The sequence below is a fragment of the Hippopotamus amphibius genome, chromosome 5 (genome assembly GCF_030028045.1).
Source record: "Hippopotamus amphibius kiboko isolate mHipAmp2 chromosome 5, mHipAmp2.hap2, whole genome shotgun sequence".
NCBI classification, from domain to species: Eukaryota; Metazoa; Chordata; class Mammalia; order Artiodactyla; family Hippopotamidae; genus Hippopotamus; species Hippopotamus amphibius.
The window spans coordinates 62878068-62895537 of record NC_080190.1 but is presented as its reverse complement, the minus strand read 5'-3'; the positions used below and the strand labels follow the sequence as shown (position 1 = coordinate 62895537).

Below are 17470 nucleotides of genomic sequence, written 5' to 3'. Positions count from 1 at the left end.
GCAGGGGAGATAGCTTGTCCCCGAGCCTCGTCGTAGTCGTAGGGGTCACGCAGGGTGACGCACGGCGCCGCAGAGCCTGCTGGGATCTCGGTGCGCAATGGCGACGCCCAGCCTCCGGGGTCGACTAGCACGGCTTGGAAACCCGAGGAAGCCTATACTGAAGCCCAACAAGCCCCTCATCCTAGCTGACCATGTCGGGGAACGGCGCCGGGAGAAGGGCGGTGAGCAGTTGGAGCCGTGGAGGCCCCAGAGCGGAAGCCAGAGGAGTGCAGAGGGCTGCTGGGTGGGAGGGCCGGAAGGTAAGGGTCTCCTTGTGACTGAGGGTCCCCGCGTTCTGCTCCTCCAGAGGCGACCTGTATCACGGAGATGTCGGTAATGATGGCTTGCTGGAAGCAGAATGAGTTCCGCGACGAAGCGTGCAAAAAAGAGATCCAGGACTTCTTCGATTGTGCTTCGAGGGCTGAGGTGACAGGAGGCTCCTGGGGTGCCTTTTGGGGAGGAAAATGGGGGTCATACAGTAATGGTTCTTAATGCCTCTTGCTAGGTGGTAAGAAAGTCGGTCTCATTCTAAAAAGGCGAGGAAATTTTTGGAAGTTACTTGAGTCACGCCAGAGTGGGAAAGGTTACAGTTTTGAAGGCATTGTGATCTTGAGCGATTTGTTTCACTGCTTTTAGCTTTACCTGGTGCAAAATGAGGTTGATGTTAATATCCACCTTACAGAATTTTGTGAGTGTCAAGTGAAGAGATGAATGGGAAAACCACTTTGTAAAGTTTAAATTGCTGTTCAATAGACATTATTGTCTGAAGTAGAACTAAAGATAGTAAAGGACAGGTTGTTTGGTTTCCAGCCTAGACTTAATTGCCAGCTGGCATGGTAGCTTCAGATCATACAGTCATTTGTGGGTCTCAAGTCCTTTCGATGAAAGAGGACTGGGAAGATGACACAGATCTCCAGGCTGGTTAATACCTTAGTGTGATTTGGGGTGTTGTGAGAACTATTAGCTTAGGTCAGGGCCAACTTTAGAGCTGTCGTTTTAATTTTTGTTCTGTGTTTTCAGGCAGCACGAAAAATGAGATCAATCCAGGAGGACCTGGGACAGTTGGGGAGTTTACCCCCCAAGAAATTGAATAAGTTGTTACGTAGGTTTCCTAACAAACCTCATGTCAACTGAAAATGGAGAAGCATTTTCAATGACTGGACTGTAGCTTCTGAGAACTATGCAGAGGCCTTTTAGAGATATTTGCACTGCCATGCTCTCTTTGATGAGTAAAAGGAGGCAAAACACTTTTTTTTTTACTCTTTGGAATCATTATGTGGGCGGAAATTATGCTTTATGTTGAAATAAAATCCTCTGAAGAGAACTTGGCCTTTTGTCGTGAATTAGGTACTCCCACCATAGTTGAACCTTGTGTCTTCCCCTACACTCTGGAAGGTCTTTGCTCCTTGATTTGCACCAGGAGCAGGACAAAAACCTTTGTCTTATCCTGCATTTGAGGTCCTTTATACCATTTAGTGCCCTTGCCTTTGAAGGCATTAAAGATGTTGGAGTCTGTCTATATGCAGAAATTTTTGCTATCATCTGTAAGTATTTAGCGACTACCTATTTTGTGCATAAGCCCTGAAAGGTGCTGAGGGAATAATCAGAAATTCACAAACTGGTGACCCAAAGGTACTGCAGATGAATTTTATTTGGCCCACCCAGTTAAAATTTTGTTTTTAAATTAGCTGACCACGTTCAAAAATAGGAAAAAATGTCATAAAAAGTCCACGTTTTTAGCTTTTCTTAAAAAAAATCAAAGGACCTGGCAACCTTAGTTTCTTATTCCCACATGCAAATAAAGATTAATCAAGTAGAGCTGATTATCGTTTGTCTCCATTCTCTAGAGATCTGGCCAGGGGACTCTCCCAAAATGATGAGTCTGAGAGTTAATTGGCAACTGTCTTCTTTGTGTATCACCTGTTCACTTCTCATTAAGTTATCTGCCTAGTTGCTGAAGGCATTTACTTTTGTGACCTCCTGATAGCAGAACAATTGTATAGCATTTTACGTATACTCTGTGCTTCCAGGCATAACTGAGTAATCTTTTCTATGCACTTTACAGCACATACATCCCTTTAAATGTACAAAGGGATCAGTGGGGTTTAAAGCTCCAGTGGGGTAATTATTAAGATAAAGAAGGGACCATGCCTCCTGGACCCCCCCACAGCTACCTCTTCCTATTGTCCTCATACCCCATTGGTGGAGCACTGGGCAATTGCCTAGTTCTGCAAGCTGTTAGGAAGAAGCTCAGTGCTTAGGCACTTTGGACTAGCCTTGGAAGTTCTTAACCTGCAGTCAATAGACTCCCAGTAAGAGGTCTGTGAATATCAATGAGAAAAAAATTTTATCTTTAATCACAACTGAAACTCAGCATCTCGATTAGGACTGTGGGAAACAAACCGCAGTATTATTAGCAGTACCTATATGAAATTACAATATCTCACTACTTAATTCATCACTAACTTAAAAATGATGGTAGTTATTACACTTGCTGCTGGATCGTATTTAATGTATAAATAATTACTATGTTACAAATTTGCTTTATTAATATTTTGATAGTTGTATTTCAACATAAAAGGTTTCCTTTGTAATTCTTTCATTTATAAACAATCTGAGAAGGGGGTCTAGGGGCTTCACCAGTCGGCTAAACTGCCCATGGCACAAAAAAAGGCTAGGGACCCCTAGACTCAAAGGCCCCACTCACAAACAAGAAAACCATCTCCTGAAACCAAATGCCTGCTTTATCTGGTGCTTCGCCAATTAAAACCCATAAAAAGTCTTCTGGAATGCAGGCTTCTGAACTACAATTCCCAGAAGGTGATGCGGCCCCGGGGCCTATCCGGAGTTAGGACGATAACTCCACCCAATGGTTCCTCTGTTTGTCTCTTGACAGCCTACCACTCCCGACATGCGTGGCGGCTGTTATTCCTTGGGGACATTATGGACGCCCAGTTATTGCTGGGATCTGTAGTCGTTTCGTATACTTTTGGGGGTTGGCTTTCTCTTACGGTATCTGGGGGTGGGCTCGAGAGAAACAGCAGGAAATGTAGCAATTAAACAGGTCCCTTACATCCGCGCGTACCTGGTTGGGTTCCTGGGCGCGCGAGGGCGGAAGTGGTGGCGGCCGGCGCGGCCGGAAGTTCAGATCAGCTGATGGGGGAGGCGGCGCCGCAGCCGCCTAGAGGCCCCGGCTGCCGAGCGCTTCGTCCGGGCCTTGAGTCTCGGAGACTGGCCACGATCCCCGTTCACACCTCGCAGTTGGGCAAGGCCCCGTCCCGTGTCTCTCCCAGGCCTGAGATCCTCGCCCGGCACGGCCGCCCTGAGCGCCCCGGCCACCCCCAGCCCCGGCTCGCCCCTCAGGCCCCGGGCCTCCCCACAGCCCCCGGCCGGCGGCCCAGGCCCCGGATCCGCGGGGGGGGACCCGGCCCCGGGGGGTGCGGGCCCCATGGAGCTGATGTTCGCGGAGTGGGAGGACGGAGAGCGCTTCTCTTTCGAGGATTCAGACCGCTTTGAGGAGGATTCGCTCTGTTCTTTCATCTCCGAGGCCGAGAGCCTCTGCCAGAACTGGCGGGGATGGCGCAAACAGTCAGCGGGGCCCAATTCCCCCACTGGCGGCGGTGGCGGAGGTGGCAGTGGCGGTACCAGAATGCGAGGTGAGGGTGAGCTGGGATGAGAGGAGCAGGCAGGCCCTGCTCCGGCCTTGCTCGAGAGCTGTCCCTGCTCGGGAGCTGTCCCGGACCGGGAGCTGTCCCAAGCTTAGAGCGGACTTCAGGACTCGCTTTTCCGGTCTTCCTGGGGCTGCCTTCTCCACACCTGCGTGTGTGTGTGTGTGTGTGTGTGTTGGAGTGATGGCTGGGAAATCTTGGGTTGGAAAGGATTAAAGACGGAAAGTAGATCTTTCGTCGTTCGTTTGCCTTAAGAGATGGGGAAGTGGAGAATAGAGGAGGAGAAGAATTTCCTCTGACTTGGGAGTGCTTATCGAGTTCAGCCTGAGGCAGGCCAGAAAATAGAAAAGAATGTGGGTAGGGGGCAGATTGTGAAGAAGTGACCGCTTGAGGTGTGTCACCCCACTGCAAAGTGCATTGGGAGCTTCTTGATTCAAGGTGATGATCTCTGATCCCAGCTGCACCAAGAAGGGATTCCACCCAGAGGAAAGTGGAGGTGAACTGGCGTGCGAGAGGAGATGTCACATAGGTTTAGATCAGGGGTTTGGTTCCTGGCCATATTGAACATCTGTCAGAAGCCAGGGCTGGGACCACTGTATTAAAGCCTTAGATTTCCTTGCTCTGGGGCCTGGGGAAGAGTGTGGGTACTTTTCTCTGGAGTCTCGTGAAACACTCTTGCTTTTCACCTGAGTTTCTTTTATCCATGGATCTTTCCGTGAATTTATTGATTATTCTGTGAAGAATTTTGCTTTTATTAAAAAGGATGGAGAAGAGTGTGATAGCAGAAGTTCCGCAGGCTCAGGACTCACTACGTTCTTTCCTTGCCTTACTCAAAGCACAGTTTTTGTCCTGGGCTTCATTGGAAGTGGACTTTTTTCACCAGTTGAGGGGTTTAATTTGTGATTCTACTCTGGACATTCTAAGGTCCTGTTTTCCAAACGGCCCTCGAGAGATTTCCAATAGCCCTTAGGGACAGAGAGAAATTTACATCCTATTTAGGAATGGTAATATTTACCTTCATTTGGAGAGATAGCATATGCCCTGTACACAAACACACACACCCCATAGACAGTTTCGCTTTGGGTCTTCTATGGTCTCTCTGCTTCTTTCATATTTGCATGTGTGGGTAGTCTTGAGGCTTAGACCTCCCTTACTCTGAGGGAAGTAACTGAAGATGGTGAAGATGGTGGTGAAGATTTTCAACATATTGGTATCTTTCTGAACAGGTTAAAATCTGGAAAAGCATGTCATTTCCACATACTGCTACCCCCACCCCCAACCCTACCCTCTTTCAGTTGCTCACTTGTAAAATAAGGCGACTGACTTTTTTTTTTTTTTTGGCACACGGGCTTAGTTGCTCCGTGGCATGTGGGATCTTCCTGGAGCAGGGTTCGAACCCATGTCCTCTGCATTGGCAGGCGGATTCTTAACCACTGCGCCACCTAGGGAGCCCGTGACTGACTTTTTTTTAAGAAAGATTCCTTTCAGCACCATGATTTTCTGATATGTCTTTTAATCTGACTAGCAGTTTGGTGAAATATGCAGTCTGTTGTGTTTCACTGCTTTTTGATTAAAACTGTGGGAAACTTTGAATGGTAACTCCATCCTACTCCAGGTGATTCCAGGAGTAGCAGCCAGGTTCTCTTGGGATAACCTGTCCACCCCTCCCCAACCCCCACTCCAGAGCATCCATTGTGGGAAGCCAGGGTTCAGGTGTGCCAAAGAAAGTGCAGACTCCCATGCTTCTGGAGGCCCCTCTCTTAACTCTTCTGGGCTCTGGCCTATCTTCCCTTCTTAGACAGAGGCATGGAGTCATTTAGAGAAGAGGGGATAGTAGAAAAAGCAATTAGAGAAGAGAATGCCAGGGGGAATATATTAACAATGTAACGTGAATCTCCAGTGCTAGGCATATGGGAAATTAGATGTCAAGCCAGTTGAGGCTCATTACTGGCTAGGATCCTGGGACACACCTGTTTGGCCAGGAATTTCTGGGATATCCCTGGTATCTTCTAGAAACTGAAGGCTGGGGATTGTTTAGCTTCCCTTCCCCAGATGGAGCCTTAAGGGTTAGTGTATCCTGACAGGAGGGTCCCTTGGTTTTTCATCCAGATGTTCTCTTTCCTTCATAGTGAAGTGGGGGGCAGTGCTCAAGATGTGGCAGTGGCATCGGTGCCAAGTAATCATGGCCCTTTTCACTTCCCCTCCTCTTTCCCCTTTCCTCAACCTTCATTTCCAAAGATGGACTGGTGATCCCACTGGTGGAGCTGTCAGCAAAACAGGTGGCATTTCATATCCCATTTGAAGTGGTGGAGAAAGTTTACCCCCCGGTGCCTGAGCAGCTACAACTGCGAATTGCTTTTTGGAGCTTCCCTGAGAATGAAGAGGATATTCGGTGAGGCTAAAGGACTGACCATGGGAAGTGGGGTCCTGATGTTCCACACTGTGTGCTGGGCTTCCCACAGGAAAAAGGATACTGTAGTTGGGGCTGTGGTAAGAAGACAACCAGGGCAGGGAGTACCTGGGATTTTTCCTAAGAGGGTGTGACGCTGGGGAGAGTGCCCAGGGCATGGTGGTCTCTGACAGGGTCTGTGGAAGGGTATTTGCTGCATTGTGGCCATGTCCTCTTCTTCACTCCCAGACTGTATTCCTGCCTGGCCAACGGCAGTGCAGATGAGTTCCAGCGAGGGGATCAGCTCTTCCGCATGAGGGCTGTGAAGGACCCCCTGCAGATAGGTAAAGATCCCTCATGTCCTGTGGTACTTCCTGCTCCTCCCATCCCCTGTGTTAAGAATTAAGGAACTACTACAAGAAGCTGGAGTGGGTTGTCTGAAAAACTGCAGGGCCAGGGTCAAGGGCAGAGACCTATGTCTTGGCGGCTCTCCCTGACCATACCCATGTTTTCCCCCAGGGTTCCACCTGAGTGCTACAGTGGTGCCACCTCAGATGGTCCCCCCCAAAGGGGCCTACAACGTGGCTGTGATGTTTGACCGCTGTCGGGTCACTTCCTGTAGCTGCACCTGTGGGGCTGGGGCCAAATGGTGCACCCACGTCGTGGCACTCTGTCTCTTCCGCATCCACAACGTGAGGCCCTCCCAATTTATCCTGGCCCTATCCTCTGCTCCATCCCCCCTTTCTCTGCTGCATGCCTGGCCACAGTATGAGCCCCCTTGCTTCCCCTGCTCTGCCTGTCTATCCCCAGCTCCGGAGTCAGCAAGCCTTTTCTCAGATGGGTTTCATTTCTCTCGGTGTTCCCTTCAGGCTTCTGCAGTCTGCCTGCGGGCCCCAGTGTCAGAGTCCCTGTCTCGGCTACAGAGGGACCAGCTGCAGAAGTTTGCTCAGTACCTCATTAGTGAGCTCCCTCAGCAGGTGAGGGAGGTTGGCACACCCTCCTCTGACCTAGCTCCAGGGCTGTGTATCAGCCTGCATGTTAGACCCAGGCCTCCTTGGGTCACTTCTGCCTTTGTGTCTCTTTCCGCCTCAGATCCTTCCCACAGCCCAGCGTCTCCTGGATGAACTCCTCTCCTCCCAGTCAACAGCTATCAATACAGTGTGTGGAGCCCCGGGTGAGTGTGGTGAGAAAGAGGACAGCAGGAAGAAAGCAAGCTGGGGGTACATAGCGCCACTTTTTAGTAAGGCGAATCCAAGCCCCTACCTCTAGGTGACTCACTGCCATTCACCCCCAGACCCCACAGCAGGGCCCTCTGCCTCTGATCAGAGTACTTGGTATTTGGATGAATCGACACTCACTGACAACATCAAGAAGACACTGCACAAGTTCTGCGGCCCCTCCCCTGTGGTGTTCAGGTAAACAGGATCTCTTCATGCCTGTGTCTGTGGTGGAAGGGGCGCATCCTGCAGGCCGCAGACAGACCCTTTGTTTTGTTAATGCCTGCCTCTCCCACCCTTCATTCCCTGCACTGGTGCACTGCCTGGAGCATAGGAGATGTCACTAGTGAAATCAGTGGGTGATGATGATTTTATGTAGTCACAGAGTAGTCTGGCCTTAGGTAGAGCAGGAGTTATTTTTCTTCCTTTCCACGATTGGGAAACTGAGGCAGAGAGCGATTAAGAATTTTTGTCTGGGTCATACTTTTCCCCCTTTACTCTGTATTTTGACCCCTTTTGTGTCAAAGTCCTGTTGCTCTTTCACCTGCTTTATTCAGCCCCATCTTAGGGTCATCATTTTCCACTCTGCGACTTTCACAGTGATGTGAACTCCATGTATCTGTCTTCCACGGAGCCTCCGGCCGCTGCTGAATGGGCATGTCTGCTGCGCCCTCTGAGGGGCCGCGAGCCAGAGGGCGTCTGGAACTTACTTAGCATCGTGCGGGAGATGTTCAAGAGGAGGGACAGCAATGCTGCCCCCTTGCTGGAAATCCTCACTGACCAGTGCCTCACCTACGAACAGGTAGTCCCCCAGAGTTGGGTAGCCCCGTGCTGGTTCATCCTCTCCCTCCCTTAACCGCACTCCCCTCTTTCTGACAGGGACACTGAGTGGGGTACTCTGTCTTCCTCCAAGTTGTTAGGTTCATCTCAGAGCCCTCTTTGTTTCCAGATAACAGGTTGGTGGTACAGCGTGCGCACCTCAGCCTCACACAGCAGCGCCAGTGGGCACACAGGCCGTAGCAACGGGCAGTCCGAGGTGGCGGCGCATGCCTGCGCCAGCATGTGTGATGAGATGGTCACACTGTGGAGGCTGGCTGTGCTAGACCCTGCCCTCAGCCCCCAGCGGTGAGTCTCCCCCAAGGCTCAGCACAGCCCAGAGACAGGGCCAGCCCTGGGCAGGAGCCCTCATCTCCTCATACATACACACGCGTACCATTCTTCTAGTCCTAGGAAAAGGGGAGGTGCTGAGCATTAGGGTTTCCAGTGATTTATGAGTTCTTTTCCTGAGAGGCTTTCTTCCTTCCCTCTCCTGAATAACCCACTTTCCCAAATCCCTGAGTATTCAAGTGATGTCTATAGGACTGGCGCAAGACGTGCTTCCTGGGGTCCTTCCCTGTGCCCCGCTTCTGGGGTGTGCCGTCTCCCCCCATTCCTCCTCAGGGCAGTGTAGACTGCCCCCCGCCCCCTGCAGCAACCTGCCCCGGCTTTGTTCCCACAGCCGCCGGGAACTGTGTGTGCAGCTGCGCCAGTGGCAGCTGAAGGTGATTGAGAATGTGAAGCGGGGACAGCACAAGAAGACCCTGGAGCGGCTCTTCCCTGGCTTCCGGCCAGCAGTGGAGGCCTGCTACTTCAACTGGGAAGAGGCCTACCCACTTCCTGGCGTCACCTACAGCGCCACTGACCGGAAGCTGGCCCTGTGCTGGGCCAGAGCCCTGCCGCCTCGGCCAGGTGCCTCCCGATCTGGGGGCCTGGAAGAGTCCCGGGAGCGGCCCCGCCCTCTTCCTGAGCCAGCTGTGCGGCCCAAGGAGCCTGGGGCCAAACGCAAGGGATTGGGTGAGGGGGGCCCCTCGTCTCAGCGGGGTCCCCGCCGCCTCTCCGCTGAGGGGGGAGATAAGGCTCTGCATAAGATGGGTCCAGGTGGGGGCAAAGCCAAAGCATTGGGTGGCGCTGGCAGTGGGGGCAAGGGCTCAGCGGGCAGCGGGAGCAAGCGACGGCTGAGCAGTGAAGACAGCTCCCTGGAGCCGGATCTGGCTGAGATGAGCCTGGATGACAGCAGCCTGGCCCTGGGGGCAGAGGCCAGCACTTTTGGCGGATTCCCTGAGAGTCCGCCACCCTGCCCTCACACCGGTGGCTCCCGAGGCTCTTCTACCTTCCTTCCTGAACCTCCAGATACTTATGAAGAAGATGGTGGCGTGTACTTCTCAGAAGGGCCAGAGCCTCCTACAGCCTCTGCTGGCCCCCCTGGCCTACTGCCCAGAGAGCTCTGTACCCGGGATGACCTCCCTTCCACAGATGAGAGTGGCAATGGGCTCCCTAAAACCAAAGAGGCAGCCCCTGCAGTTGGAGAGGAGGAGGATGACTACCAGGCGTATTATCTGAATGCCCAGGATGGGGCTGGGGGTGAGGAAGAGAAGGCTGAGGGCGGGGCTGGGGAGGAGCACGACCTGTTTGCCGGACTGAAGCCACTGGAACAGGAGAGCCGCATGGAGGTGAGGGGACTTGGAGGGGACTCTGAGGGTATGTCTTAGCCATTGCTGGGAGGGGGACTACCTGCCTCTAGTTGGGAATGACGGGACTGTTGTGTGACGGTTAGAATCCTGTAGCAGGCTCCTAACTGGCCTCACTGCCTGCAGTCCATTCTCTTCTCTCCCGGAATGTTCTCTTGTGTCACTCTGTTGCTTAAAACTCTTCAGTCGTTTCCCATTGCCCTTAGGGTGAAAATGAAGGTCCTTGGCATGACCTGTGAGGCTTCATTTGTTCTGAACTTTGCCTGCTTCTCCAGCCTCATCTAGCTACTGTGTCCGTAATACTACACTCAGTTGAGCCATTCTCGTAGCTTGCCATGCTCTCTCTTAGATCCATACTTTTGTACATATTGGCCTTTCTGTCTGGAATGTTCTTCCCTTGTCTTACCTGGTTAGCCCCGTTCCTTCTTCAGGCCTCAGAGATCTTAGAGATCACATCCTCTAGATCTTCCCTGAGACTAACTCTCTATCCCAAGTCCCACTGAGATATCCTACCCATCTGCTCCCCTCTGGACCTTTCCCAGTAGTAGCTGGCTTCATACCTGTTTGTGTGGTTATGTGTCTATTTCTCCAATGGGCTGTGAGTCTCTGTGGTATACCCAGGACTAGCATAGGGCCTGGTGTGTAACAAGCGCTCATGGGATACTTGCTGCATGAGTGAGCATAGTGTCCTGCAACACGTCTGGTGCCCATGTTCTCTTTCCAGATACTGTTTGCCTGTGCTGAGGCCTTGCATGCGCACGGCTATAGCAGTGAGGCCTCCCGCCTCACCGTGGAGCTTGCCCAGGACCTGCTAGCCAACCCACCTGACCTCAAGGTAGAGCCGCCCCCTGCCAAGGTGAGAGACTCCCTTCCTCCCCAGTTACCCCTAACCATCTCCCACACCCCACCCCAGGCGAGAGTCTCCTTCTCCCTCCACCAAGGCAGGTCAGACTCATCTGCCTCCTTGCGCTTCCCTCTTTAGGGCAAGAAGAACAAGGTATCTACAAGCCGTCAGACCTGGGTGGCTACCAACACCCTGACCAAGGCAGCCTTCCTGTTAACAGTGCTCAGTGAACGCCCAGAGCACCACAACCTGGCCTTCCGAGTGGGCATGTTTGCCTTGGAGCTACAGCGGCCCCCAGCTTCTACCAAGGCCTTGGAGGTCAGAGGTTCTGTCTGAACCTTGTACTGCAGTCTCCTCAGAGCCTTGTACCTTGATCTCCATTGAGGTGTTTGAGGTCTTAGCTCCTCCCTATACCCTCAGGTGAAGCTGGCATATCAGGAGTCCGAGGTGGCCACCCTGCTCAAGAAGATTCCCCTGGGTCCAAGTGAGATGAGTACTGTGCGCTGCCGGGCAGAAGAGCTTCGAGAGGGGACACTCTGTGATTATCGGCCTGTTTTGCCTCTCATGTTGGCCAGTTTCATCTTTGATGTTCTCTGTACTCCAGGTATGATGCCTGACTTTACAGAACGCGGGGAGCTGGGACAGGGATAGCTTTCTCTAAGGAGAAACAAAGAGCCCCAAGGCTCTGAATCGTCTATAAGAAGCATCAGGCAGCTTCATGGAATGATGAGCATCTTGGGTTTCTTCCCTTTCATTCTGTCCCATGCTACTTCTGTTTGCCTGACATACCCCAACTTTTATCCAGTGGTTTCTCCCACGGGTTCCCGGCCCCCAAGTCGCAACTGGAACAATGAGATGCCTGGGGATGAGGAGCTGGGATTTGAAGCAGCAGTTGCTGCCTTGGGTGAGTCTGTCAGTGCCTTGAGCACGTCTGTGAGCTAAGCCTAGCCCAGGCCTTGAAGGGCATGAGACATGGGCCCTGTTCTGAAGGGGCTCTATGGTAAGGGGAAAGCCAGCGTGGCATGTATGTGTCAGGACGTGTAGTGCCTATGAGACTGTGAAGAATTCAGGGCAAAAATGTGTGCTGTGGATGTTGGGTGTTATAAGGACAGCATGAAAGAACTCTAGGGAAAGACCGTAGGAAGGGGATAAAGTATGGAATATGGGTTAAAAGGGCAGTTAAGTTCTAGGTAGGGAGACAAAACGCTATCAGTAAAGACACAGGGGCAAACAGCTCTTCATGAGAGTGAGGAGCCCAGCTTCTCTGAAATGATGGATATGTTGGGGATGATAGAGAGGGCCAAATTATGAAGGTCTTAGAAAGCAGACCACAGCTTAGGCTGGATGTATTAGGCAGTGGGCACCTTCCATAGGGAATGTGGGTTAGACCAGGAGAACTCCTTACTTCACATGCTGGTGGCTGGGGTGCCCTGGCGTATTTACCTTGGCTGTCTTGGGAGTTACGGCCGTGCACAAACCCCATGAATGCCTCTTTCTCACAGGCATGAAGACAACAGTGAGTGAGGCAGAGCACCCCCTGCTATGTGAAGGCACACGTCGGGAGAAGGGTGACCTGGCACTGGCACTAATGATCACTTACAAAGATGACCAGGCCAAACTCAAAAAGGTAAGGGGTTGGGGTACTGAGACTTTGACAGGCAAAGAGAGCAAATTTTACCACCTTTCTCAGGGGTTTCCAGTATAATGAGAAAGGGCTATTCTACCTGTAGGAGATAACTGGAGAATCTTGGGAACACCTCGTAAAGAACATGGGAGACCAGTGGTTCTTGTAGGAGTGCTTGAGCTTGGGATGGAAGAGAAGCAGAGGGCACAAAGTTGTTCATTCATTCATTCACTCATTTATTGCAATATATATTGAATATCAATATACTCAGTCCCATGGTAAGTGTTATAGGCGATACCAAGATATGTAAGCCAGCCCCTATCTTCCAGAAGATTTGGAACTGGGAAAGCTTTCCTGAGGAGGAAGTGTTAAGCTGTTTCAAGGAGAAAGAAAAGTAATAAAAGTCAGGAGCTAAAGGGCATCCTGTTCCACTTCTCTGTCTTTCAGATCTTAGACAAACTCTTGGACCGAGAGAGCCAGACGCATAAACCACAGACACTGAGTTCGTTCTACTCATCTAGCCGCCCGGCCACGGCCAGCCAGAGGTCTCCTTCAAAGCATGGGGGCCCATCTGCCCCAGGGGCCCTGCAACCTCTGACCTCAGGCTCTGCAGGGCCTGCTCAGCCAGGGAGTGTGGCAGGGGCTGGGCCAGGCCCCACTGAGGGCTTCACAGAGAAGAATGTGCCTGGTGAGGTGGGGGCACTGGGCAGGGGGGAAGAATGGTATGGAGCCAAGTTGGGTTCCCCTTTCCCAGGCTCATCCCAATGTCCTATTTTCCCTATGTAGAGAGTTCCCCACATTCCCCCTGTGAGGGTCTCCCATCTGAGGCAGCTTTGACCCCAAGACCAGAGGGGAAGGTTCCCAGCCGGTTGGCACTTGGCAGCCGTGGAGGCTACAATGGACGGGGCTGGGGCTCACCAGGGCGGCCTAAAAAGAAGCACACAGGTAAGACAACCCATGGGATGACACGGAGGGAAGGATATTCCTGAAGGTTGGAGTCTGACTTCTGGAGCTTCTGACTTCTGCGACTGACTTGTCTTGTGGGGGTTAGGCATGGCCAGCATTGACAGCAGTGCCCCTGAAACGACGTCGGATAGCTCCCCAACCTTAAGCCGGAGGCCACTTCGAGGGGGCTGGGCCCCTACCTCCTGGGGTCGAGGACAGGACAGTGACAGCATTAGCAGCTCTTCCTCAGACTCCCTTGGCTCCTCATCCTCCAGCGGAAGTCGTCGGGCCAGTGCCAGTGGAGGGGCCCGGGCAAAGACAGTTGAAGTTGGCAGGTGAGGGGAAAGAAATACCCTTCTCTTCTGACCCAGCCCACCCCGAGAGCCACATCCCTAGTGTAATCCAACTGTCGTCCCTGTCAGCATCCTCACTTACCCTGGTCTTTTCCAACCTATCTGGACGCCCATCTCAGAGAAACCCCAATCCCCGTCCCTACCCCATCGCCCCTTCAGGTACAAGGGCCGCCGTCCCGAGAGTCATGCCCCCCATGTACCCAATCAGCCGTCAGAGGCAGCTGCACACTTCTACTTCGAGCTGGCGAAGACGGTGCTGATCAAGGCAGGGGGCAACAGCAGCACTTCCATTTTCACACATCCATCTTCCTCAGGGGGCCACCAGGGTCCTCACCGTAACCTGCACCTTTGCGCCTTTGAGATTGGGCTCTATGCTCTTGGCCTGCACAACTTTGTTTCTCCCAACTGGCTCTCACGTACTTACTCTTCCCACGTTTCCTGGATTACAGGTAAATCTAGTATCTTGATTTGGATATGGGAAGGGGATTAATGGATGGCGATAGAAGTCTTATCCTTGTGCAGTTACTGACCTGATAGGAGAGACACCATTCCCATTCCCTGTGCTAACCCACTTTGCTTTTCTCTCGTTTCTCTGAAGGCCAGGCAATGGAGATTGGCAGTGCAGCCCTGACTATACTGGTAGAATGCTGGGATGGCCACCTGACACCCCCTGAGGTTGCATCCCTGGCTGACAGGGCATCACGGGCACGAGACTCCAATATGGTGAGGGCAGCGGCGGAACTAGCCCTAAGCTGCCTGCCTCATGCCCATGCGTTGAACCCCAATGAGATCCAGAGGGCCCTGGTGCAGTGCAAGGAGCAGGTATTTCTACAGGCAATTGGGGACCTGCTTTGGGATATCTGGGCAGGGAGGTTGGGTGTGGGAAAAGCTGACGGCCCAGCTTTTGACTCCCCGGGAGTTCACAAACTGTCCAGTTGGTCCTCTCATGGTGACACCTGACATAGTAATGTGCTTTCACATCCATTACGTCCTTTACCTTACAACTCTGAGGATAGGATTATCCCTATTTTATAGATAAGGAAATGTGGCCTATAGCCTAGGAGCCAAGATGATCACCAGGATGGAGTCCTTAGGGAAGGCCTCAGGGAGATGATGGGATCTGGCTGGGAGTAGCTAAATTAGTTTGGAACTGGGACTGTAACCTGGGTCTTGACTTCTGCTGGTCAACAAGTATTTGTTCATTGTCTGTGTGAAGCGCTCACTGCTCTGATACTGAGCATTGGCCCTGACCTCGGACACCTCCCTAGGAACCAGCCAACTCTGAGGGAGACATTGGAATGTCATCTAAAACTGTCCCTGAGTAAAGCCCTTCCCCCTTAACCCTCTTTGTCCCTCCCTTCCAGGATAACCTGATGTTGGAGAAGGCCTGCATGGCAGTGGAAGAGGCGGCTAAGGGTGGGGGCGTATACCCCGAAGTGTTGTTTGAGGTTGCTCACCAGTGGTTCTGGCTATATGAGCAAACAGCAGGTGGCTCATCCACAGCCCGTGACGGGGCTACAAGCTGTAGTGCCAGTGGGATTAGGGCAGCTGGGGAGGCTGGGCGGGGGCTGCCTGAGGGCAGGGGGGGCCCAGGGACTGAGCCGGTTACAGTGGCAGCAGCGGCAGCAGTGACAGCAGCCACAGTGGTGCCAGTCATCTCGGTGGGGTCCAGTTTATATCCGGGTCCAGGACTGGGGCATGGTCATTCCCCTGGCCTGCACCCCTACACTGCTCTACAGCCCCACCTGCCCTGCAGCCCTCAATACCTCACCCACCCAGCTCACCCCGCCCACCCCATGCCTCATATGCCCCGGCCTGCCGTCTTCCCTGTGCCCAGCTCTGCATACCCACAGGTGAGACCAGTGTTCTACTGGGAGGTTGGGCATGTGGGAGCACACTGGGAGTTCATGGGGGGTTGGAGTGGGGTACTGTAGGATAACAGAGCTAGCCAAGAGTCCTGGTGAGGTGGCGGGAGTCAGGGGGACCCAGCCCAACGAAGATAAGAAATGCAGGGATACCCAGTTGTGGGACAGTCAGGAAAGCACTAAATCCTAATATAATTTGGTATCTTCCTTTCTTCTTTCTGTCTCTAGGGTGTGCATCCTGCATTCCTGGGGGCTCAGTACCCTTACTCGGTGACTCCCCCCTCACTTGCTGCCACTGCTGTGTCTTTCCCCGTCCCTTCCATGGCACCCATCACAGTACATCCCTACCACACAGAGCCAGGGCTCCCACTGCCCACCAGTGTGGCCTGTGAGTTGTGGGGACAGGGAACAGGTGAATGGAGGGGAGGCACATTGGGCAGGGGAGGTGGGGAGGGAATCCTCTCTGTCCCTCTTCGGGCTCTGAGTTCCTCACGTGGCTTTTATCCCGCCCTCAGTGAGCAGTGTCCATCCAGCTTCCACGTTTCCAGCCATCCAGGGTGCCTCACTGCCTGCCCTGACCACACAGCCCAGCCCTCTGGTGAGCGGGGGTTTTCCACCACCTGAGGAGGAGACGCACAGTCAGCCTGTCAACCCACACAGCCTACACCACCTGCACGCTGCCTACCGCGTTGGTGAGAGGAGGTCCCTTTCTGCGTCCCCACCTGCAGCCAGAGGCTCGTCAGTGACCCCACCCCACCATCTCTCTTAATTTGTTGACTCTGGGGTCAGGTACCAGGCTGAGGTCGAGGGTGGAGGATGTACTCTGACCACGTGCCCACCCTCTTCTCCCAGGAATGCTGGCACTGGAGATGCTGGGCCGCCGGGCACACAATGATCACCCCAACAACTTCTCCCGCTCCCCCCCCTACACTGATGATGTCAAATGGTTGCTGGGGCTGGCAGCAAAGCTGGGTAACACCTCCCCTCCCCAGGACCATTGTCCGCCCTCACCTGCTTCCCCAACCTTCCTATCCCAGACCTCCTTCCTAGCTCTTGCTCAGAGTTGAGGCCTTGGTCGGGTATGTGTGCGTGCGCGGGGGGCGGGGGGCTACCTCAGCTCCTGGGGTGGAGGGAGGCTCTCTGCCAGGCCAGAGCTGAGAATTAAAGTTGGGTCCCTAGGGCAGAGGTGGCCACCCCCGTCTCATGCCCCTCCCCCTGCCCCCCAGGAGTGAACTACGTGCACCAGTTCTGTGTGGGGGCAGCCAAGGGGGTGCTGAGCCCGTTTGTGCTGCAGGAGATCGTCATGGAGACGCTGCAGCGGCTGAGCCCTGCTCACGCCCACAACCACCTGCGTGCCCCGGCCTTCCACCAACTGGTGCAGCGCTGCCAGCAGGCATACATGCAGGTGAGATCCCAGCAGCATGGAGCAGGGTGGAACACATCCCCCAGGACGCAAGGGCGGAGGGGCCTGGTTCTGTGCTCAGTGGCTCATCCTTCCCACATCTTCCAGTATATCCACCACCGCTTGATCCACCTGACCCCTGCCGACTACGACGACTTTGTGAATGCGATCCGCAGTGCTCGCAGCGCCTTCTGCCTGACACCCATGGGCATGATGCAGTTCAACGACATCCTGCAGAACCTCAAGCGCAGCAAACAGACCAAGGAGCTGTGGCAGCGGGTCTCACTCGAGATGACCACATTCTCCCCCTGAGTCTGGCCCCGCTAGGGCCCTATACAGGGACACAGGCCTGTGGCTATGGGGGCCCCTCACAAAGGGGTGATGAATCTTGGCTGGACAGATCATCCCCACTCACTTCCCTGGTAGCCCAGACTGGCAGCTGCTCTTGGGCTGTAGCTTGGGGCCAAGATGTCTCAGACCCTAGAAGCCTAGGGTTGGGGGAGACAGCCCTGTCTGGGAGGGGGCGTTGGGTGGCCTCTGGTATTTATTTGGCATTTATAAATATATAAACTTCTTTTTTACTCTCGTTTGCCTGGGCCTTTCCCTTCTTTCTCTCC

The 17470-nt window shown here is 53.4% G+C and overlaps 2 protein-coding genes across 6 annotated transcripts; both read left to right on the top strand.

The window, feature by feature from the left end:
- Positions 1-62: 62 nt before the first annotated feature.
- On the top strand, positions 63-1363 carry CHCHD1 (coiled-coil-helix-coiled-coil-helix domain containing 1). The gene is made up of 3 exons (XM_057736088.1): positions 63-221; positions 347-465; positions 1060-1363. The coding sequence occupies exons 1-3, from the start codon at positions 98-100 to the stop codon at positions 1171-1173; spliced, it is 357 nt and encodes a 118-aa protein (XP_057592071.1). The 5' UTR covers positions 63-97; the 3' UTR covers positions 1174-1363.
- Positions 1364-3058: 1695 nt separating this feature from the next.
- ZSWIM8 (zinc finger SWIM-type containing 8) lies at positions 3059-17439 on the top strand. 5 transcript variants are annotated; one of them, XM_057735808.1, is made up of 26 exons: positions 3060-3695; positions 5946-6099; positions 6346-6440; positions 6616-6788; positions 6966-7073; positions 7189-7270; positions 7391-7511; positions 7914-8115; positions 8263-8438; positions 8812-9802; positions 10545-10676; positions 10803-10982; positions 11085-11268; positions 11470-11568; positions 12167-12291; positions 12736-12976; positions 13075-13233; positions 13340-13568; positions 13746-14035; positions 14185-14408; positions 14951-15439; positions 15680-15863; positions 15967-16143; positions 16304-16423; positions 16746-16856; positions 16962-17439. In XM_057735808.1, the coding sequence occupies exons 1-26, from the start codon at positions 3488-3490 to the stop codon at positions 17420-17422; spliced, it is 5715 nt and encodes a 1904-aa protein (XP_057591791.1). In that variant the 5' UTR covers positions 3060-3487; the 3' UTR covers positions 17423-17439. The 5 variants fall into 5 exon arrangements, with proteins under 5 accessions (XP_057591795.1, XP_057591791.1, XP_057591792.1 ...); XM_057735809.1 differs by having other exon boundaries at positions 3061-3695; positions 15680-15839; XM_057735810.1 differs by having other exon boundaries at positions 3061-3695; positions 16678-16856.
- Positions 17440-17470: the final 31 nt, after the last annotated feature.

Excerpts from the sequence above, each read along its gene's own strand:
- CHCHD1 (XM_057736088.1), top strand. The coding sequence starts at position 98 with ATGGCGACGCCCAGCCTCCGGGGTCGACTAGCACGGCTTGGAAACCCG. Across the intron at positions 222-346 it reads ACGGCGCCGGGAGAAGGGCG|AGGCGACCTGTATCACGGAG; the intron begins GTGAGCAGTTGG and ends CTGCTCCTCCAG. Across the intron at positions 466-1,059 it reads ATTGTGCTTCGAGGGCTGAG|GCAGCACGAAAAATGAGATC; the intron begins GTGACAGGAGGC and ends CTGTGTTTTCAG.
- ZSWIM8 (XM_057735808.1), top strand. The coding sequence starts at position 3,488 with ATGGAGCTGATGTTCGCGGAGTGGGAGGACGGAGAGCGCTTCTCTTTC. Across the intron at positions 6,100-6,345 it reads GAGAATGAAGAGGATATTCG|ACTGTATTCCTGCCTGGCCA; the intron begins GTGAGGCTAAAG and ends CTTCACTCCCAG. Across the intron at positions 8,116-8,262 it reads AGTGCCTCACCTACGAACAG|ATAACAGGTTGGTGGTACAG; the intron begins GTAGTCCCCCAG and ends CTTTGTTTCCAG.